General features: G+C 35.9%; 1 protein-coding gene across 5 annotated transcripts in view; it reads left to right on the top strand.

The window, feature by feature from the left end:
- Nucleotides 1-23,804, top strand: part of rerea (arginine-glutamic acid dipeptide (RE) repeats a) — a 365,998-nt gene that overhangs the window by 299,299 nt on the left and 42,895 nt on the right. For all 5 annotated transcript variants that reach the window (XM_028807869.2, XM_051931035.1, XM_051931032.1 and 2 more), the window contains one exon: nucleotides 4,650-4,730. In XM_028807869.2, the coding sequence (XP_028663702.1) occupies nucleotides 4,650-4,730 (81 nt within the window). The remainder of the gene's footprint in view (nucleotides 1-4,649; nucleotides 4,731-23,804) is intronic.

Here is a 23,804-nt window from a genome sequence, read left to right as displayed (position 1 = left end):
TACTTTTGTTTCTTTCACTTAGTTTGATCAGGGCCAGTGCTCTCCTTCTCTCATAATAACACTAATGAACCTAAGGCATATAACACAAGGCACAAGATATTATATGTTTTAGTACATTCTTTTTAATTACTTGGCAGCTGTGCCATGCTGTTGTCCTGGCAGTGGCAGGTAGATAACCAAGTGGTGAATTTTGCTTTAGTGGTACAGTTACTGACATTTAAATGAATGTGAGTCCCAGATCATGTTGCTTTTGTACTGTTTACTTTATCTCGTTTACAGTATCACATTTCTGTCGCCATACGCAGTATGATCTCAGCCTGCTCTACAGCTTTTTACAATTAACTATTGAGCAGGAAGTGTGTATATATTACAATGGCCTTTTGATTTTCCTCCTTTACAATTATGTAGTGTTAAGCAAAGAGCAGCAGGGAAAAAAGCCAATTCTGTTGAACAAATTCTGACAGAAAGGAGTCTGTTGTTTCAGCCGCTTGGCTATTTGTCAGCGATCCTCAGACTTCCCTCTTGCCTGGTTGCCTAGCAACAGAGGGCTAAAGCAATCAAGCCATAGCCCTGTACAATTCGGAGAGCAGATTGGTGCATGATTTATTGGGAGGGCTGCTAGAATGGTGAGCTGAGGCAGCTGAAATGGAACTTTAAACAGGAGTCGACGTGCGGGGAGGGGGAAAGGAGAGCAGGGCTCAGTGAGTCATGCAGGCAGTAGTGTAAATATTACTGAGTAAATAATTAGAGTGGGGCAATTAGAGCAAACGAAAGGTTCTCCTTCAGGTGTCTTTGATTTAGCAACACTTACATCCCTGCAGAGATACTGATAGGCAAATACGTCAGAGGGGGAAAAAGACAAGCTTACCAGCATGTTTGATGTGTGCTGCTTTTATCATTTTTATGGTTATTACAAAATGAAACTTTCATATGGAATCATGGCCCTTAATAAATTATTTCTAATAGGCTGTGTTTAAGGGATGACATGATGGTATAGAATGTAGGCATGCTGACCTCCTGCCCCAGGACGAACGGTTCAGTTTCCAACCAGGTATCTTGACTGGGTGAAGATCTCTGTCTTCACGTTGATTTTCTCGATGTTCTGGATTCTTCTCACATCCTGTATGAGTGAGTGAGTGAGCGTGTGTGTGTGTTTGTGTTTCTGTCTGTCTTCTGCAATTGACCTGCACACTATCAGAAGTTAGTTTTGCTGTAACTGTAATCAGTGATGTAGAAATGTGGATGGATTCTAGTTTAGTTAAATTGGATAAATCTGTATTTGCCTATACTTTTGATCCATAGAGGTTTCAAACAAACACCAATAAAGGTGGATTTTTGACAGATCAAACAAGATATTTTTTTAAGATACAGCACATTTTTATATCTTTTATAAACTCCCACCCCCCTGAGATGCAGTGCACAACTGTTTGCATAAATACATACGGTTTTTACAGTTGGAACAAAGGCAGATTAAGTAATTGCCCAGCCTGTACATTGGGCAGGAAGAGTCCACTTCTTTATCTACTAAGTTACATGTAACAGTAGTCTTGGCTATAAATGCATAACTTAAAAAGAAAAATAAAAAAAAAATCAGTTTAAAAAAAGTCTTTTTATAAAAGATTTTTCATTATGGGTCATATGATGGACCTGAAATGCACAAGTATTCTTAACAGTGATGAAACTGTAATATGAAAGCAGTTTTATCAATGTAATAAAGATAATTGTACCATGTTTGATCAAATCAGATGAGTGCAGTGTTGGAAGAGTAAGGTGTATTTGGTTAAAATGCTATTCAAGTCACACTTTTTTTTTTTAATACTACAGAGTGACTTTACTGTGTGATGATGCTGATGTTTTTTAATATGTGGGAAAAAAAGACAGTAGAAATCAATGATCCAAATAAATAATAAATACCCTAACATCTATCTTCTCCATTTTGGATATACGCAAGTCTGGAGTTGTAAAAGCATCAAAAGCACACCATAGCATAATAATGACTTTCAATGTAAATAATTCATTTTACTTTATGCTGTATAATATATATTATTACTCGTAGTAAGTGAAACTGTGCACAGAGAACCAGTAAATCATCCAGTATATGTTTTTTGCATGTGCATAAAGTATATGTATAATAGTAATAATAATTTATATTTATGTAGCACTTTTCTTACCTAGTCAAAGTATATGTGTATCCTAAATCTAACAAACCAACATCTTTCTAAGTGGACTTTTCTATTATAAAGTTTCTGCGTAAATCTCATATTACATACAGATTTCCTCCAAAAATGACAGTTCTTTCCGATGATTCCCCTTTATTTATTTATAAATATATATTTAAAATATATATATTATTATTACTGCGGTGGGTTGGCACCCTGCCTGTGATTGGTTCCTGCCTTGTGCCCTGTGTTGGCTGGGATTGGCTCCAGCAGACCCCCATGACCCTGTGTTCGGATTCAGTGGGTTGGATAATGGAGGGATGGATATTATTATTATATACATATTATTAATATATGTATTATTATTTTTTTATTTAGCTTTAGAAAAAAAAACAATACCAGCTTTTATCAGTCTTGTGACAAAAGGAGAACTACAAGTACTTCTTAAAAAGATAAATTAAGTGGTATTATCCAGAGCTGCTCTTACCCTGGATGCCCAGTAAGTGACACAGAGCAGTGATGTGTTAGGTCATTATATGTATTTATATTGTGGTTTATCACATGAGTACCTTTCAGTCATCTCTTGCTTGTGATATCTTTAGAAACTTGAGGCAGACCTTCCACAGCAGACCAGTACAGGCAAGTGTTTATAAACCAGAAGGGTGGAAATATCTACAAAAAGAAGTGTTTGAAATTTGAAAAATCAAAGAAACCCATAGTTCTGTGTTCTGCTACATAAATTTTAATTTACAAGGTTAGAAGGACCTCTTTATAAGGTTAAATGTGTCTAAATTTGCAGTGTGATGAAGTTTGCCCAAGCAGCATCAGTCACAGGCAGGAGTATTGTACTGACATGAATATCCCTTGGTTAAAATTATTTACACCTACAAAGAGGGCATCCTGTCAGGAATTATTGGTTTTGTCTTCCTTAATGACCCGTGTTTGAAAAATATTTATTTCTCTCTTAACCAGGGTTGACCGTCTTATTTTCATTTGGTTGTGTCTATCATTCAGGAACTGATAACAAAGGGGTTTTATATTTGGCATAAAGTTATTTTGTGTTGGTCACTACATTGTAATTGATAGACAGTTGTAAGGAAATGGCAGAAAAAGAAGCAAACTTTATATTTCAAGGCTATTATTTATATATGCTTAAAATATCATATACAGATATGAAACTTTTAGCTATTACTTCACTTCATTTATGAGCTGCATAAACTTGAAATCCAGTATCCATGACTGGTTTTCTGGTGTACCTACTGCTCTTGAGGTTTCTAAAACAAGCTGGTCTGAAGCATTTTTATGCCTTGTTTTGCATGTAGGCAAACCTCTGAACATATATCTGTCAGAACTGCTAATGAGATTTGAGAAATAATTTTTGTAGCTGGAAAATATCCATCAGAGGTGTTTTGTCATTTTTGTAAGTCAGTACATCTGAATTTTAAATCTCCTCTTAAATGAATGATTTGATACAAGTCGGTGATCCATGCCGGATTTTATGTCTAACCAGGAAATGCAGGCTCTCTTGCAGAAAGATCACATGTAGAGCCTTCCCCTTTGTAGTGCAAGAGCAGAGAGTGACAAGCGATTTCTTGCTTGTAAAAGCTGCCCACCTTCTGGGACTTTGGGATAGCACCTTCATTTTTATTTACCTGAACCTGGATCAACCACAGTCTGTCTGGAAATTTCACTTTTTAGCCTCTCTGGAATTACAAGTACTCACCTAAACAGAGACATGTAGCAACTGGGCAAGCTGGAGAAAGAAGAAAGTATGAGCTGTTGGTTGGTTATGAATGTTATGCGCCTTCGTTTTTTTTTTTTTTTTTTATGGCTTTGACTGTCGCTGGCTCTTAAAGGAATACTACTCCATACTTGTTAGTCTGTGTGGTGTTTTTTTATGTGTGCGCTTGCTTGCTTGTTTACTTGGTTTTCAGAACTCAGTAAGGATTGCATGTTAAGTGTTTTCATGCGTTCTTTCTTTATCTTAGTTTTTTGTTTGCTTTGTTTTTATTACTGAATTGATTTTTCTCTTTTTTTAAGAAGAGAGAATTGAGAAGGAAAGTTGTACTAGTTTTTTTTTTTATCTTTATTTTTGAAACTGTTTTAAATTACAACATGGGATGAAATTTTCAAATTTAAATATGTTATTAAATTAAAAGTTACTTTTAAATCCATGTATTGCTGTTTTCAAATGTTATCACTTTTGTTTGTTAATTTCTTTTAGTCTGTTAATTCACAGTTAAGACCTTATGATAAGCATAATATCATATTTACTGATGATTAACTTATTTTTTGCATTTTGAGCAAATCCTTTAAAATGAAAATTTTGACTCCTCAATAATCATCTAAGATTTAAAAAGCCACAAACGGATGCATTGTCCTTCCACAAAAAAACAAACAAGTTTTTTTTATTTTTGCTGCAGTTTTCCTTGTGCAGGATCTTTACTAATTGTGGTTTTCTATGCTTCTCTTTTTCAAAAAACAATCCAGAAACGGTTTATTAAAGGCCTGAGACAGTACGGCAAGAATTTCTTTAGGATTCGAAAGGAGCTTCTTCCTAACAAGGAGACTGTAAGTGTGTTTTTGTACAGTTTTTCTATCTTCATTTTATGGGAAACTAATTTCTTTCTTAGTTTCACTAATGCTTGCATGATTTGATATATGCTGTAACAAAAATATAAGTTACATTCCGTCATGATGCGGGGGGAAGGAAATTGTTTATTGTGGACTATATAACATCATCTATTCTGGAATCTCACTCCAGTTCCTATTGTGTGGTAGCCACTTAGCTAAAAAGAGCATCATCCCTGGATTTAAACTATGGCACAGGGTGATAAATCTTCAAGATTTAATAGTTTTACTTTCAAAATTAATCTGCTTCTGTGAATATTTCAGTTTTTTTTTTAAATGTTACTACTCAATGCAGAATAGCATACTAAAATACGAGTTTAAAAGTTTTAACTTGCATCTAAAGTGCAATTGCTACGTTGGCAGAGATCCTTTATTTTAAAAGTTATCATTTTTCTTCTCTACTCACCGGCTGCATCATATCTCAATGTGTGTAACCTGCTCAGTGTAGTCAAAAGGACGTAGCTGTCATATACTTCAGTTAGACATATGGGTCATTTTGTTGAAGCATTTTTCTCCAAATGATCAGTTTAGTAACTAAATATAATGTTTCCAGAGTTTTTAACTGTTAGTGGGTTGCTAAATTTCTTAAGTTTCCCTTGTAGGTTTTCAGTGTGTTTCTGGGAGACACTACCTTTTCTTAGCAAACATATTGTGTGGTCAGGCTAGGCCATGTCACGTAATCATTTACTCTTACAATGTGTAGTTGAAAATGAACAAGCAGACCAACAAGATTTATTTTTTTATAGTTACTGTATTATGTACAAAAATATGTCCATGACAATTGCAGGATATTCATAATAGAAAACTCATTTTCCCAAGAAAAACGATGACTAGCTGTACTGATCTGCAGAAATGACAACATGTAATTGTTAACCTGATACTTCTCGTCCTCCACATCATGAACCTTTAATAATGTTTACATACGCCAGAATGTGTGCTCCTTCAATGGACTACTTTTAATTAGTTGCATACTGTTGTCATTTGTAACTGCCCTATTACCATTGAATCTCACATGTAACATCCACATTTTATAATAGGGACTACGTTTTATTTTTTGGTTTTGTTTTAGCAGTATTATGCAGTTTGGCATAATAAATATTCTCCCAATCAAAGCCCCACATTAGATTGTAAAGTGCAGGATGCATTCACCCCACACCCAGTCCTCCCATTGTCTCCTCTGTATGGAATAGTCCATCAACAGTCTTCCTCCACAGCTGTCAGTTAGTCAATGATAAGAAATGTGTGTCATTTACATTGCTAATAGAAATGAGGTCAACATTAGTTTTTTTAGAAGTTAATTCATTAAGAGTATTCAGGTAGTAAATCAGTAAATCTTAACAATTATTCCTGTAAAGTGCTGCTTTGGTCAGTCTGGTTCATCATCAGCATTTAATTTAAAGAAGGAAAGAAAGTAATGTGTGGCAAATTTGTATCCAGCTCCTTTAAAATCAAACTATCTAGAGTTGGAAAGACATTATAATCACAGCATGTAGGCTTTGTTATAGAAAGAGGCAGGTGGACAGTGAAAGCCTTTCAAAACACACTTATTTCCTAGTGGTGACAGTAAAGGCAGCATATTTTAAATAATGACACTTTCTTGATCTCATGAACAACTCATTTTGGTTTAAAACCCAATTCATGTTTTCTTTTGTAGTACACTTCTTTAAAAAAAAAAAAAAATGGTTGGGAAACCGTCAGGGACTTGATTTTTAAATCATGTATGTGTTTGTCAGTTGACTTAGTGAAATTAATTAGAACAACTGTAGTAGAATGAGGGGTTGTCAGGATCATATATAGCTTCATTGTGTCAAAAAAGACTAACTTTTAAATACTTGTGATCTTTCATTGACTATCACTTGTCTTCTGTTCTTTGAGTTGATGTTATGTTTTGTTATCACATCTTTCTAATCTGAGCATGTTCCGGTTCTTTAAAAATCTTTTTCGAAAACATATGAAGTCTTCCAAGCTAAAATCATGCAATTTAGTTTTATTCTTGGTTCTCTGAAAATTGTTACCTTAAGGTTTATCTTGTTGAGTTTCTGTAGAAGTTGGAGTAGCTGCCTAATGATTTCCTTGTACAGAGATCAGGAACCCTAAAGTTAGGACTTGCAGGAGTGGTGGCTCTGTGGCTAAATGATCTGGTTTGGTGATTTGAAGGTTGCTGTTTCGAATCCCAGCAGTGACAGAAGGAATACTACACCGTTGAGCCCTTGAGCAACACCCTTAACCTGCATTTGCTATCCCTAAAACTCCTGAGTAAGTTGGAGTATGTGAAAAAGAGAATTTCCCCTCGGGGTTTAATACATTATACCAAAAAACTACATTCTAAGGATGGTATGCAAAGGGTTGATATTACTAAACCATTAATATCTAATGACAATAATATAATACATTTCACATAGCTAGCTTTGTTAGAATGCCTGTTTAAAAAACTAAAATTTTTTTAGTTTTAGTAGGGCAATTGTTTGGCCAGATACAGCAAAGTCTAAATAAGGTAGGTGGTTACAAATCTTTTAATGCAGAGATGGTGGAGGAATAGTGGAGCAGATTTAAAAGTATTGTATGTTCATTGCAGGACAAAATTCATCCTAAGATTAAGAAACAGTAAGATATTAAAGAGAACTCTGTATTGGATAAAGAAAGCTTAAAAAAAGTTGCAAAGAAAGCACATTCATATGATTTGTAAAATACTGTTTACACCAGAACTAATTGTAAAGCTTATGAGTGTATGAGAGCAATAGTTAAAAAATATATTAATAAAGTTAAAACAGAAATATTGCAGAAAATGCAAAAGATGACCCAAAGAGTTTAAGTATTTTAGTAATTAAATAATGGTCAAGGAGGAGATGAAGTGTATTAGGAAATATTATGTGTGGACTGACCTATACAGATAGCGAATGCTCTGAATATTCACTTTTTTGTAGTTTGATATCTCCCAGCAGTTACAGAGACTGCCAAAGAGGGTACGTAGTGTTGTGGAAATTGCAGAGGGAGAGAAATTCTGTTTGGATTAAATCAAGTTGAGGACTACGTATATCAAATGCTCATGTTTACTTTTCAAAAGTCATTGTATTGTGTGGACACAGGCCAGTAACCATAGCATGTATCACGGGTAAATTAATGGAAGCAATTATCAAGGAAAACAGAGAGCATCACATACCAAGAAGGGCAATCATCAGGAAACAATAAAAACATACAATCAGAGAGGTAAATATGTTATTAATTTATCTTGATTTTCAGAAGACTCTTGATGATGGCCCATACGCGAGACTCACGGTCAGGCTTAAAGAAGTGGGAGTTTGGGTGCATGTAGTGGTTAGAAGAGTGCAAAATTAAATACACAAAGCAGAGAGTTATGATCCCTGGAATGTTTTTAAATTAGATATTAAAAATGTTGTCCATAAGGAATTTTTTTAATATACATAATGATCATGATAGGAATATAAATAACAAGCCAGTTAAGTTTTCATTGGGATGGTAAACCAGGTGAAACGGGAGGCCAACTAAAGTCATCCAGATTACTATAGATGGACCTGACTAGAATTCATAATTGGAATACTTTACATTTACCATAAAGAATTGCACACATTAAGATTTCAATACACAATGGGATTCTTGAAACATGAAACTACATATTATGATAAGGACCAAGAAAGTTGTAATAAACTGTTTACTTTGTGTGTAGACTGTGTACAGGAGGGATTAATAAATCTAATAAAAGTTCAGGTTATATTATCCAACATGTAGAGCACAAGTCAATGGATGTTATTCTTATCCTATAACACATTAAGGAAGTCAAATCTGGAGTATTGTGTTCTGTTTTGGTCTCTATTTTTTAAAAAAAAGAAAAAGCAATGGAGAAAGTCCAAAGAAGAGCAACCAGGCTGATTCCATGATTGTGAGATATGACCTATAAGGAAAGATGGAAGGAGTCAAACCTTTTCATTTTAAGCAAAGAAGGAGTAAGAATTAAAATTATTGAAGTGTTCAAAATTATGCAGCAAGTTAATAAAGTCGATCCCAGCCGTTTTTTTCCAAAACGAACATGGAGACACAGATGGAAATTGGCTCAGAATGTATTTGACACTAACATTAAGAAGGTATCTCTTCACACAGAGAACTATAGGTTCATGGGATGAGTTACAAAGTAGTGTAGTAGACTGTGGTGCTTTTGGCATCTTCAACACTCATCTCAATGTTATTTTGGAGAAATTAGGAGAATATGGTTGAGTTTTGTTGGTCCGGAATAGCCTGTTCTTGTCAAAGTTATTCTAATGTTTATTGGAAGTTTTCTGCATTAGGTGGCTTTTCTCTTTTTAAGGTACGCACAAGTTGAATTTTGCAGTTGACCCACATAATATATGGGAGCCACTTTCAGAGTGGTTTTAGAGTTTCTAGCACAGTTCTTCCCAAGGTGAAATGTTGTAATTTTTATCAAACCAAGTAAATTTGTCAGTGTTTTCACTTTAACTAAACACCATCTCCTCTTTAATTTGGAAAGTTTAATGCTGTACACAGTTGTGTATATATTCTTGCATCAGATATTCTGTTTGTATGTATTTTTATACAGTAATCTGATCACTGTCTACAGGCTTTCTCTTTGGTGTTATGGTAAGAAATTTTTGAATACATTTGTTGGTAATTACTGTCAGTTGTGAAAGAAATGAAAATACTTAGTAGGCATAACTTTTCATTGCATTATTCAAAATAAAGTCTTTTCCTTTTGTACATTTTTCAGCATAGTTATTTGTGCATATGAATACTTGACTTATTAACACTGGCCACATCTTTTCTACAGTCACTTTTTTCTGTCACCAGCCTGGCATTACACTGGACCATTACGTTGTATGTGGTGAGCCCAAAAGGTTTCAGTGATGCATTAAAGATGGGGACAGTGCATTGGGACTGAGAAACTGGACTTGTGGTCCCCATTTTTAAAAGGGAGACAAGATGGTGTGTTCCAGTTATGGCACAATCACACTCCTTAAGGTTTCTGGAAAAGCCTAAGTTATCCTGAAACAGAAACTCCATCCAGATTTCTAACCTCAGGTTCAGGGGACACAATGTGGATTCCTTTCCAGCCATGGAACAGTGGACTAGGTTTTTGTCCATACAGTGAAATAAGTATTTGTGCAAGGACAAAAATCTAAGAGGTTGTGGAAGCTTGACAACTTCATCTTCACATGGTTTGTAGATTAGAAGAAAAGCTAATGGCAGTGTACCCTATGGCATCTTGTCAAAGGTGCAGCAAGAGCATGAGGTTTCAGGGCTGCTGCAAATCATTTGGTCCTTGTATTTGTGGCTCAAGATGTCTGTTAAGTCAGGACTTATCAGCATATGTTGTGGGCAATACCAAAGGTTTTTCTTTTCTCATTTTCTGTTTAAAATTGTCATGGACAAGATATCATGGTGAAGTCCAAGGGTTGGAACAAATTGAGGAAGTCTAGGTTTGCTGTTTGCTGATGTTGATGTTCTTTTGGAATCATCAGACTGTGATCACTTCACAGATTAGTACAGTGCAGTTGGAGCTTAAAACTGGCAACCAAATCTGAGATCATGATTTTCCCCAAAAAAGAGTGGCATATACTCTAAAGGTGGGAGAGCAGTTGGCACAAGTGGATGAGTTCAAAAACCTCTAAAGGTCTTGTTCTTGATTGAGGATAGATAAGAATAACCAATAAATCAGTTGAACAAAAGCAGTGTCCTCCTTCACCCTGTCATTCTCTCCCATCTTCTCAACATGCCTAAGCCATATTAGTCTGTTTCTCTTTATTACAATGCCTTTTGCCTCCATAACAAATCTTTTAGTTGCATTTTGTCATTGTCACCACCATTCCTTTCATCCATACTTCATTTTTGTCTTCATTGACCATTTCTCACTCCTATATAACGTACAACTCCAAACATGGTTTTCATAAGCATTTTTACTTTATTGACAGACTTGCTTCTTTATACGTCAGAATGGGGGAGCTCTTTGAATTTCTTCCATGCCTCTTTGCTTTGCCTGCACCTCCATGTGCACTCAACTTGTCACCTAAGTTGTGGAGTTTCCCCGCTTTCTCTAAAACAACTCCATTGCTGTAAATATAAATTTACCCAAACTACATCAGCATCCTGCACCCATCTTGCTCATACTTTACAAACAAGGGTTGCACCTGCAGACTACCATTCACATCATTACATGTTTTATTCACCCATTTATGAAAATATGTGCTTTGCATTTCTCCCAACACCTCTAATGCACGCGCTGCACAGTAATCATTTTGTACTTCTTGCCCCTTCATACTCACTCATCACCTCCATCTTTCCTGCATTTACCTTAAGAGTTTTTGCTTCCAAACTATCATTCCAAAGTGTATTGCCATCCAATGGCAGGACACAAAATGACTGTGTCAGTTACTTCATCCTATTTTGGTTTTTCTCCACTTTCATTATCTGTCTGGCTTATCATGTCAGAATGTCAATTAGAGATCTGTAACAATTCGTTTAATCTCCCTGAATTCTATAGACGTACACACACACACACACACAGTTATATGTAGTGTTTCTCTTATAATTCATTTTGGATAGAGGTGTCACCCAAATATGCAATAATACTAATAATAAAAATATAAATATGTAAATAAAAATGTAAGCTATATAGATATAATTTTGAAGCAACATCAGATTTGTATTTTGCCATTGGAATTGTTTTATGAAAGTTAATAGCTTGTTAGGCTGTCAGTGTTTTTATTTATATATATATATATATATATATATATATATAAAATAAATAAATAAATAATTTCTACTTTATCGGCATGCAGTATGACTTCTAGCCTTCAGAGCATTTAAGATGAATTAGTTTTTAGAAAGCAGAAAATTACAATTATATAACCCAGCTTTCTACTTGGTTCTCGTCTTTGATCCCAGTGAAACTGTCAAATAAATTGGAAATTGCACATATTTAAAGGACTGTTAAAAAGAAGACAATGGAATTCCCAGAAGAAGTGGTACTTAAGTCAGTGTACCATCTTCTTAAGGTATATTATTGATGCACATGTCATAATTATATACAGTTGAAAAAGAAAAACAGGTAATTGAAACACTAGTGTAACCCTTGCTTGATGCACCCTTTAGGTTAATTTCTTCTTCTTTACTGACATATTTTCTAATTCTTATAAACATTACGTAATCTGGAAATGCTTTGCAGGCCTTACCTGGTGATGTCACTTCATTTTATAACCCACTTAATCCAGATTAGGGCTGTGGAGGGGTGGGGTTGGGGGGTTTGCTAGAGCCTTTCCCAGCTCACACCCGCCAGTCCATTGCAGGTGATCTCTCTCGCACACGCACACACACAGACACACACACACACCCCAGAGTCAGTTTAGTGTTGCCATTTCACCAAATCTACATGTCTTTAGACAGAGGGGCGAAACCGGAATACCCGGAAGAAACCCTCATAGACCCAAGGAGAACATGCAAACTCAACCCAGCAAGGACCAGGGTCTTGAACCCTGGTCACCTCACAGTGTGGCAGTAGCGCTACCACTGTGCCACCACGCTGCCCTCACCTGGTTAGCATTCTCTAATTTGAGTTTTTGCTTCTAATTTCCTTTTTATTACAACCTGTCACTTTATATCAGAGTTCCTGTTCAAACAGTATATAATATTTCAAACAAAAGGAGGATACTTAATTTATATTGAACTCCATTTTGATAAGTGTGCTTTATTTTCTTAGAATTTATTCAGGTTTCACCTTTGTGACCCTGCTGTAACTGTGAGTGACAGCCTCTTTTCTGTATAACTATTTTGATGAGAAAAGATCTGGTGGCAGGTGCCTTGTAATGGTCCTTGCCATGGAAACTTTATTGCATCAGACTGCTTCATTGCAATATTCATGATTTGGTTTTCATATCAGTGAAACTTCAATTTGCCTCAGTGAATGTGTGCTTTTTTCCCATAGTACAGCTGTCAGTGTGCAGCAGCAACAGCACATAATTTACTTGACAAGGTTCACATGGTTGCTTATTATCTCATGTAGAATGCTCTCCTCTTCCTATCTTTCTGTCACATAAAGATTATGGCATTCACTTCAGATTGAACTAGGCAAAATCTTCATAGGTCATTTTAACAAAAACATTTTAGAACTGTGCATGAGAATAATAAAGAAGTTGTTAGTTTGAAATAGTCTACATGAGCGTATATGGCATGTTAAAACTATGGGTCCAAATTCATTGTGACAGTGTAAGATCCTCGACTTGAGCTTTCATTCACATTTCCAGTGATGGTAGTGTCTGATGTGGAGAACACTCAAGATCCTCAGTCCATTTTCCAATGACTCACTCATTCCACATTTACCTGTCTGGGCCTGCCCTGAACGAAGCTTTAGTCCATTCAAAAGTGACACACATTTGTTTAGAATGAGACTGTTTAGAGTCCCCCGATAACTGAACCTTAATGTCTGTGCAAAGTCTCATTACAGACAAAGCTCAGAGCGGGATTCACACTCGGGACTCCTCACCTGTGAGGCAGCAGTGCTAACTAATATGTCATCTGAAGAAATTCCCATGATGTGGTGTTTTTTACTTTAGCGTTGCTGGTGTCGGTCTGTTTAGTACCTGAGCACTAGATTCCTAATTACTTGTTTGCTTCTCAGTGCTTGACACTTAACCTCTGCAAGAGAATAATTGTACATGATCTGTAATGGCAGCATTTTAATAATTGACTTGGATGTTTTCATTTTACAGAAGTGAAAAAATCAGTTCCTACTTAAACCACTTCTTTAAAAACTGCACATTGTATTTTACTTAGATGATATTGTATATATGGATATTTATTTATCTGCAAATTGTTGCTTGTATTTTTTGTTTAAAGCATGTTTTAAAGTAACATTTATATATACTGCACTGCTTCATAAATTTAAGTCCGTTTCTTAACATATTATATTAAAAGGGACGTCTTTTTACAATAATACAGTATATAGCTACAGAACATTGAGCTGTGCAAACTATACGGCATTATGTATTATAGAGATATTGTGTGTTTTTTCTTAATACAAGTCATAACTGTATCAGAGGACTTGTTGTTTTTGGTAACTTAGAAAAGTATTTATTTATTTAGCATTGGACTATCGAAGCAGTTTTTTTTTTTCCTTTTCCTAGTAGTACAGATTCTTCCTTACAATATTGCATCTGAAAAACTAATTCCTTTTAAGTGATGATTAAAAAAAATGTAGGCTACGATCTTATAAATTCAAGTAGTTTTTGTTCCCTTCAGCTCCACAATTTTACAAATGACAATCATTCAGAATGCTCAGTTTAAATGCCATTTTTTCTGACTATTTTCATAATTAACATTTAAGTTGCAATTTATTTTTCCTTTCTTGTGCATATAAAGACATTCCTGAGTGTCTGAAGTGTGTCCTCGAATTAAGAAAAATGCGAGTGCTAAACTGGCCAGAAAAATACAAACAGCTAAAAAGCACAGATGGGAAATGTGGAATTCCCAGTTTCTTCACCCACCATTGTAAAGCACTAGAAGCAGTCGTGTGTCTCAGAGAAACTTACGAGACGTGGTCAAATTTAAAACTCAAGTTGTGGATCTCGCCAGAAAATGCTCCATGCAAATTCATCCGACTATAGCAGAGGCTATTAGAAGGCAAACCTAAATTTAAATATTCTTTAACTAATGAAGAAAATTTTAAAATACTCAGCAGGATGTGATGTATGTTGTTCTCTTCTAGCGTAAAAAGTAAATTATTGATTAAAATCTAACATTTGACTTAAAAACTGGAGGCCATGACCCTCCCGCATTTGAAATCTTCATGTTTACCTACCTTTGAATTTTACTGCTAGGCTGCAAAATACTCAGCACAATTTTTTATAATTTTTTTTTTTTTTTAATTTAGCTGAAATCCTCAAATCAATGGCAGCTTGAATTATAATGTAAAAAAATGCTGTTATTAATCTTGTGTGAGCTTTGCCCTGTGTTCCACTCAGCCCTAATTATTGTTATTTTGCCAGCAACTTGCTTGTCATAAGGATCCAGTGTAGGACATGATTTAAGGCAGAGAAGATGTAATCTGTTGCTCCTACATACAGTATCTTAATCACCTTTTTGTCCTTCTCTAATGCATGCAGGCAGAATATTCAATCATTGGAAAACACTCAGGATTGTGTCATTTTGTGATCTCTGTATTGGTAGTGTATTGGCATCTGAATAGGACGACAGTGAGACCAGCTATGTTATATGGGCTGGAGAAGGTGGCACTGACCAGAAAGCAGGAGACAGAGCTGGAGGTGGCAGAGTTAAAGATGCTAAGATTTGCATTTGGTGTGACGAGGATGGATAGGATTAGAATTGAGGAGGACATTAGAGGGTCAACTCAAGTTGGACGGTTGGGAGACAGTCAGAGAGGCGAGATTGCGTTGGTTTGGACATGTGCAGAGGAGAGATGCTGGGTATATTGGAGAAGGATGTTAATGATAGAGCTGCCAGGGAAGAGGAAAAGAGGAAGGCCTAAGAGAAGGTTTATAGATGTGGTGAGAGAGGACATGCAGGTGATGGATGCGACAGAGCAAGAGGACAGAAAGATATGGAAGAAGATGATCTGCTGTGGCAACACCTAAAGGGAGCAGCCAAAAGAAGAAGATGATTGGCATCTGAACAGTTAACTTCAAAGTGTGACGTTCGAGTTATACTTTTTCTTTTTTTCCTATATACTGTATACATCGTAAACTTTGTTAAAAGCAGCCTACAGTAGCCAGTTTCCTGCATCTGTCACATGTATCTATCTGTGAAGCGGTACTTTCAAGTCTGGGTAAAGTATATAAAATGTTTTACCCTTTAATGATCCTTGGGATCTTGGAAAAGAATCCTTCAACTAAAACTTCTGACACGAAGTGGAACTCCGCCATTCATAGACAACATTCTAGTTCAATATACCCCAGGCACACCATAATTCAGTTTTGATTTTTTTTATTCATTACATATATCTTATTTAAAATTTAAATTCAAATGCTCAATCTCACTTTAATGTGCTACATGTTTGTGTATTACTCTCATTTTCTGATGAGTATTTAGCAACATTTTAGTAAACAATGAGCTTTGGACCTTGTGAGGAGACGATTGGGTAAGTGACATGGGATGTTTTAACATTATTTGCTGCTGTTTAGTATTTGGTCCCCATTGAAGCCTGCTGTATGATCTCCATTCTTCATGAAAGCATGAGATTAAATATTTTTTCTCCCCTAACTTTACACAACAAGCTGAAAGCAAGTGGCAGGATCACGCAATTTCAAATGTGAAAATCTAACAGCAGACTCCTGACAGCAAGTGACATGCAGTGTGTTGGGTGTAAGCACATGTGCCAAAGAATCTGCAGTGGTCAATGTTTTTCAGACACACAAAAAGACGAATGATAATGCAAAAAGATACAAACTTTCAGTTAAAATAAACTTGCCATATTACATAGTAGAGGGGAAACCGTTTCATACAAATGGAACCACTTGTTTTACTACAAAAGGAAAATAGTTTGGACATTTCCCCAACATATGACAACAATGTTCATTATGCTGATCTATAACCCCAAATCAGAAAAAGTTGGGACAGTGTGGAAAATGTGAATAAAAAAAGAAAAAAGCAAGTTATAAATTCTCCTGAAATTTTATTTCATTGCAGACAGTATGAACACAAAATAATTCATGGTTTGTTTTGTCAACATCATTTGATTTGTAAATAAATATCCATTCTTGCCATTCAGGCTTGCAACACATTCCAAAAAAAGTTGGGATGGGGGCAATTAAGGGGTAGTAATGAGGTATAATAACTAAATAATGATGTGATTTGAAATTGGTGATGTTAACAGGTGATTGCAATCATGATTCGGTACAAAAGCAGCATCGAGGAAAGGCCTACTCCTTTAGGAGCAAAGACGGGCAGAGGATCGCCAGTTTGCCACCAAGTGTGGGCAAAAATCTTTGAAATGATGAAGAAAAACGTTTCTCAAAGACAGATAGGAAGAGATTTGGGCATTTGTCCCTCTACAGTGCATAACATAGTGAAAAGAATCAGGGAATCTGGAGAAATTACCATGCGCAAAGGCCAAGGGCGCAAGCCTAAACTGAATGGCCGTGATCTCCGAGCCCTCAGACGGCACTGCATTAAAAACCATCATTCATCAATAAATGATATAACTGCGTGGGCTCAGGACTACTTCAGGAAGTCACTCTCAAGCACTACAGTACGTAGTTACATTAGGAAATGCCAGCTAAAACTGTACTGTGCCAAAAGGAAGCCCTACATAAATAGTGTCCAGAAGCGCCGTCGACTTCTCTGGGCTCGGAGGCATCTGGGATGGTCCATTGTGCAGTGGAAACGTGTATTGTGGTCAGACGAATCGGTTTTTCACTTCTTTTTTGGAAGAAATGGACGCCGTGTGCTGCGGACCAAAGAGGAAAAGGACCATCCAGACTGTTACCAGATACAAGTCCAGAAGCCAGGGTCTGTCATGGTATGGGGTTGTGTCAGTGCCTTCGGCAAAGGTAACTTGCACTTCTGCGATGGCACCATCAATGCTGAGAAGTATATCTCAGTTTTGGAGGAACAAATGCTGCCTTCAAGACGACGTCTTTTCCAGGGACGCCCATTCTTATTTCAGCAAGACAATGCCAAACCACATACTGCGCGCATAACAAAGGCATGGCTGCGTAAGAAGAGGGTGCGGATGCTTGACTGGCCTGCCTGCAGCCCTGATTTGTCTCCTATAGAGAATGTTTGGCGCATTTTGAAACGAGAAATGCGTCAACGAAGACCCCGTACTGTTGCGCACCTAAAACGTTGTTTGCAGGAAGAATGGGACAAACTAACACCTGCAACACTTAGTCACTTGATTTCTTCAATGCCTAAACGTCTTTTAAGTGTTGTTAAAAGACAGGGGAACTGTACAAAGTGGTAAATGCTGTACTGTCCCAACTTTTTTTTGAAATGTGTTGCAAGCCTGAATGGCAAGAATGGATATTTATTTACAAATCAAATGATGTTGACAAAAAAAAAAAACATGAATTATTTTGTGTTCATACTGTCTGCAATGAAATAAAATTTGAGGAGAATTTATACCTTGCTTTTTTTCTTTTTTTATTCACATTTTCCACACTGTCCCAACTTTTTCTAATTTGGGGTTGTAACTTCAAATATTACTGCAGACTTACAAAACATAATAATACTAATAATAAAGTCAGTGGTGGAATATTGTGGTGGTCAGATATTTTCATGAAAATATAGCATTTAGTGTGATTCTGAATACATAAGCCAAATTGTGAGTTTAGTTAATTTACTGAAAACCGTTGTTTTGTGTGTGTGTGTGTGTGTGTGTGTGTGTGTGTTCATTGCTAAATCAGAACCAAAAGTGCTTGTGTTTTATTTCTATTTATTACTATTTTCAATGTATTATAATACAGTAAATGTTGTATAAAAACCTATATAAATTTTGTTTAAAATATCTCTACAAGTAGTTCATTTTTTAACAAATACATTTCTGAAAATTTTATAGAAATGTGTTTATTTGGATTCCATTTCATGAATTTTGTGTTTAATTTCATGCAGCCCTAGAGTGAACCCACTTTTGCAAAATGTACCCTGATGCTGAACACCGAACCAAGTCAGGACTTGTGTTGAAGGAAAAAAGTGTAGAGTTTAGTCATCATCCATTATAGTAGTTGAGTGAATTGTTGTAACTTTATAAGTGGGATTTCAGAGATTTACTTCAAAGGGTTAAGTTGCATTAGGTTTTAATAGACATCTTTGTATTGCATTCGATTTTTGTTTTGTGTTTTAGTGATAACATATTTTACTCTGCTGTCCATCCTCAGTTTAAGCATTAGTGTCACTACTGCTAGCTTTCAGAAAGCGTACTGGGCATACAACACGCATGTCAGATGTGTTACGGTAAAATGCTTCTGTTCTTTTGCTAGTCTTTAAATGCTTAATTTATTAAAACTTTGCATGAGCCTCCTTTCAAGAAGGCATTTTACCAAATTGTACTTGCTGACAGCTTTACTGGTCAAATGAAATGGTAGGACTTCGAAAATAGGTAGTTACTATTCGCTGTACTCGCTGGATTTCTGGTTCTTTTTCTAAATGATCACATTGTCCTCTGATTGGGCTGTCTAATGTCTGGGCAATGGCAAGTGTTAGAATTTTTCAGTATTGGGTGGCACACAAATCCGTGTAAAGCCTTTTAATGGCCTTACAGTGAGAAGGTCACTCTGTCCCATATAGAGTCAGTCTTCACGATGCCAGCAATTTCTTCAAAGTTATTCCAGGACTGGGCATCCTTGCTGCATTTCTTCTTTTTGAAAGTAAGCTTTTTACTTCAGCAACCTTATCTATTGGGCACTTGTGAGTCAGAAGTACTTTCCCCTTGTCTTTGATGAGACACATGATCACCTCCAGTTAACTCTTGAAGAAGTTTGCGAATCGGCAGACTTTTGTGTCTACCGGGTTGCACTTAATTTTTGCACCTGATTAGTTTCTTGCTGAATCATCAGGTCCGTATAAACTGTGGGAAGAGTTTCATGCTGGATTTCTGCTGTTAATTGTAAGTGATATATGGCCCTGGCTAATTTCACGAGTCAGTGATTTCTCTAGTGTACTCGTGCTTCCCACTAAAATAATAAAAAAGTAATTGTAGCCTGTCATAAATATACAGTAGATAAATGTAGTTTAATCAGTTATTTGGGCATACTATATATTTACTTTGACAATTGCACACTTTCCAGGTGGTATGGTGTAAGGCCTAATGAAATGGACTCTGAACAACAAGTTTACAAACTTGATTACTGAATGTGCTGCAACTGTACACAATTTATTTAAACAACTGTACAATATGCATTAATTAACTTTTTGTAATTTTTAAAATGTATATACAGGAATACAGTACTGATTGGACCATGTAATATTTTATGTGGTCTGCAGCAATCTTCAGATGGGTGGTACAGCCATATCTATACCAGGAACCCAAGTTTCCCAGCAGAACATTACCCAAAGCATCACACTTCCTTCACTGGTTTGCCTTCTTCCCTTAGTGTACGCCTGCAGCTGGCTGTTCCCAGGATTCTTAAAGAAAATATGATTTTTCAGACAAGGCAACCTTCTTCCATTGCTCCTCGGTCCACTCCTGTTGCTCACGTGTCCATTGTAGAAGCTTTGTCCAGTGAATGGGGCTGAGTGGTCTACAGATACCCAGCAAGCAGTGGTGCACCGTGTGTTCTGATGACTTTCTCTCATGGTCAGCATTACGTTTTTCAGCGATTTGTGCTATAGAAGCTCTTCTGTAGGATCAGTCAAGACAGCAAATCAGTACGCCTTGAGCACCCTGACCTCATCATCAGTTCAATGGCTGTCCTTTCTTGGACCACATTTGGTATTAGGGATGCGACGATCAGGTTTTTTAAGGCCAATACCAATCACTGATTTCACGTTACTTGATTGGCTGATTCTGATATATATAATTTTTTTCTTTTCCCTTTATCCTTTTAAAAAAACGTTTTACACTAAGCTCCTGCATAACCAGATACATAAGAAGCCTTATGTCATATATTAACAAGCATTTTTATAATGAAACTATAGACCACAGCTGTTAACTGTTAATTTTTTATTTATAAAATTGAAATTCTATAGGCTTGTTATTCAGTGACCATGAAAATACTAAAATAAGTAAAATTTCCTTAAAATACATACTTTATGTAATAAAACATGAACAGAAATATATATCCTTAATACATAAAAAAATAAAATGTTTGTTATTACTTACAACCTGTCATATTGTTTAATTTTTTCTGTAATGTACCAATCTGAAACAAGGCTTCATTAAAAAAAGTAGTTTTGACTATTTGTCTTTCCAAAAAAAATGATATACAATATATTTCTCACACAATTGATTAATTGATATTGGCAGTAAAATACTGCTTAAATGTAAATATACATGCACTTATAGGTTTTAATCATTTTAAATCATTAATTACACTGCAGCATTTTTGCTTTTAAAATATACATTTGTTATATTTATACACTTTTTTATTTCTTCAGGGTATTAGCTAGGTATTGTTAAGGTGGTGTTATAAATATGGATTACCATTTTAATTATAACACACACAGTACAAATCTTAAAAACAGCCTCAAATGTTCATAAGTTGTTTATCACGAAGACACAAGACTAACATGCCTAAGAGGTGTATAAGTAAGATACATTTTGCTTTTAAGCTAACATGCCTAGTGTTTACTAAGCAGCAATTTCAAATTCTTCTTTACCTTCTTCCATTTATAAATGTATGCTGCCGCACTCTCACTCAAGGTCACTGTCTAAACTGAAACAATGTCTGTTTTAATTTAAAAAGCAAAATAAAAATGTCTGAATTCATTAAAGAAGTATTTCTTGCCGTTTGTCTAAGTTAAAGAGGATGACTCCTCTGATTCCTTTTTCTCAGTTGAGTTTATTACTCCACTTTCTTTAACGTAAAGGCTAATATTCCAGTCGCCTCTCACTCACTTCTATCCAAAGAGTCCATACTGCTGAAACAAGATTTACTTTCTGCTCTTTGTTTACGTTGCAGGAAGTTTGCTGCCAAAAAAAAAAGATGGTGCTAGCTCAAATGCCATAATACCTTGCTTAAAGACAACACTGCAACTAAATTACCATAAAGCTTAGAAAAGCAGGGGCTGAAACAATTTGCCTTTGTGATCGGCCAATTTACTGATCACCGTTTGAGTCTTTTTTTAGTGAAAATGAGCCGATTTCGATTGCCGCCCATTCGATCCGAGCATCTGTAGTAGGTATTAACCACAGCATACATACCAGGAACATTCTAAAAGGCCTGCTGTTTTGGAGATGCTCTGACGCAGTCATCTAGTTATCACAATTTGGGCCACGTCAAAAGTCGCTCAGATCTTTATGCTTGCCCGTTTTGCCTGCTTCCAGTTCATCACCTTCAATAATTGACTGTTCATTTGCTGATTAATATATCCCACCCTTGACAACAACAAAAATTATTTATGTAGCACATTTTCATACAAACAGTGTAACTCAAAGTGCTTTACAAGACAAAATTAAAAGAAAGTTAGTATAATACATAAACACAATCAGGCAATAATACTATACAGTATGTAACACAAAAAGGTAAGGTCGGTGCTGCTATTGTGTGTGTGTTCATTGCTAAATCAGAACCAAAAGTGCTTGTTTTATTTCTATTTATTACTATTTATTGTGTGTGTGTATATGTATGTATTTTTTTTAAGTTGTGGGTGCCTCTATCAAACGGTGTGATTTGATAAATGACATCAATATGCAGCAGAGTAGGCTCATTCTTTTTGTTAAATTGAATGATATAAGAGAATAGCAGCAATCTTAACTTTTTGAATTATGTCATTTGTTTACAGATTACTACTATTCATGGAATATTGAGAAAATTAAGCAGGTCTTGTCAGTTTTGGCAAATGATAGTATAATTAACAGAACTAAGCTGTGCTGCTTGTTGTCTAAACCTTTTTTAAATAAATGTATTTTAAAAAATACACTCTTACTGTCTTATCCCAATTTTTGGTAATGATTCAGTTTCTGAAAGGAGGCAGCTGTGAAAAGAGAGAGAGAGAGAAATCACTTAACTTTCATTGGCAAGCTCTGTTTTCTTTGATGTTTAGATGAACAACACAATGGTCTCACAAATTTAGTTCCCTTGCTTTCATAAAGTACATATTAATTGGTATCATGTTTAAATGTCCTATTGTTTCAGAGTATTAGCAAGATTTAAGAAATCCTGGAAGAACAAATAATTCTAATGCCCAATATCCACTAAAAGATTTGCATTTGCATAAATCTGTTTCAATATCTCTAAATATGAATAGTGTATATTAATAATCATATTGAAATATTTTGCTGACAGTGCTGTTCATAATCCTAAACTTATTGTTCTGGCCAGTGAGCAGCAGGATTTTGGTTTGGCATTGTGTTTCTAATCTACAGTCATATGAAAAAGTTTGGGAACCCCTCTTAATTCTTTGGATTTTTGTTTATCATCGGCTGAGCTTTCAAAGTAGCAACTTCCTTTTCATATATGACATGCCTTATGGAAACAGTAGTATTTCTGCAGTGACATTAAGTTTATTGGATTAACAGAAAATATGCAATATGCATCATAACAAAATTAGGTGCATAAATTTGGGCACCCCGACAGAAATATTACATCAATACTTAGTTGAGTCTCCTTTTGCTAATCTAACAGCCTCTAGACGCCTCCTATAGCCTTTGATGAGCGTCTGGATTCTGAATGGACAAATCTCTCCAGTTCTGTTAAATTTGATGGCTGCCGAGCATGGACAGCCTGCTTCAAATCATCCCATAGATTTTCGATGATATTCAAGTCAGGAGACTGTGACGGCCATTGCAGAACATTGTACTTCTCCCACTGTATGAATGCCTTTGCAGATTTCGAACTGTGTGTTTGGGTCATTGTCTTGTTGGAATATCCAACCCCTGCTTAACTTCAACTTTGTGAGTGATGCTTGAACATTATCCTGAAGAATTTGTTGATACTGGGTTGAATTCATGTGACCCTTGACTTTAACAAGGGCCCCAGTCCCTGCTGCACTGGCAATCGGAAGGTTGCCAGTTCAAATCCCATTAATGCCAATAGGGACTCTGCTCTGTTGGGCCCTTGAGCAAGGCCCTTAACCTGCAATTGCTGATCGCTTTGAGTAGTGAGAAAAGCACTATATAAATACAAATAATTATTATTATTATTGAACTAGCCACACAGCCCCACTGCATGATGGAACCTCCACCAAATTTGACAGTAGGTAGCAGGTGTTTTTCTTGGAATGCGGTGTTGTTCTTCCGCCATGCAAAGTGCTTTTTGTTATGACCAAATAACTCAATTTTTTTCTTATCAGTCCAAAGCACTTTGTTCCAAAATGAATCTGGCTTGTCTAAATGAGCATTTGCGTACAACAAGCGACTCTGTTTGTGGTGTGAGTGCA

Source organism: Erpetoichthys calabaricus, chromosome 8, assembly GCF_900747795.2.
Source record: "Erpetoichthys calabaricus chromosome 8, fErpCal1.3, whole genome shotgun sequence".
Taxonomy (NCBI): Eukaryota; Metazoa; Chordata; class Cladistia; order Polypteriformes; family Polypteridae; genus Erpetoichthys; species Erpetoichthys calabaricus.
The sequence above is the reverse complement of the archived record's forward strand: the minus strand, read 5'-3'. Positions and strand labels throughout refer to the sequence as shown.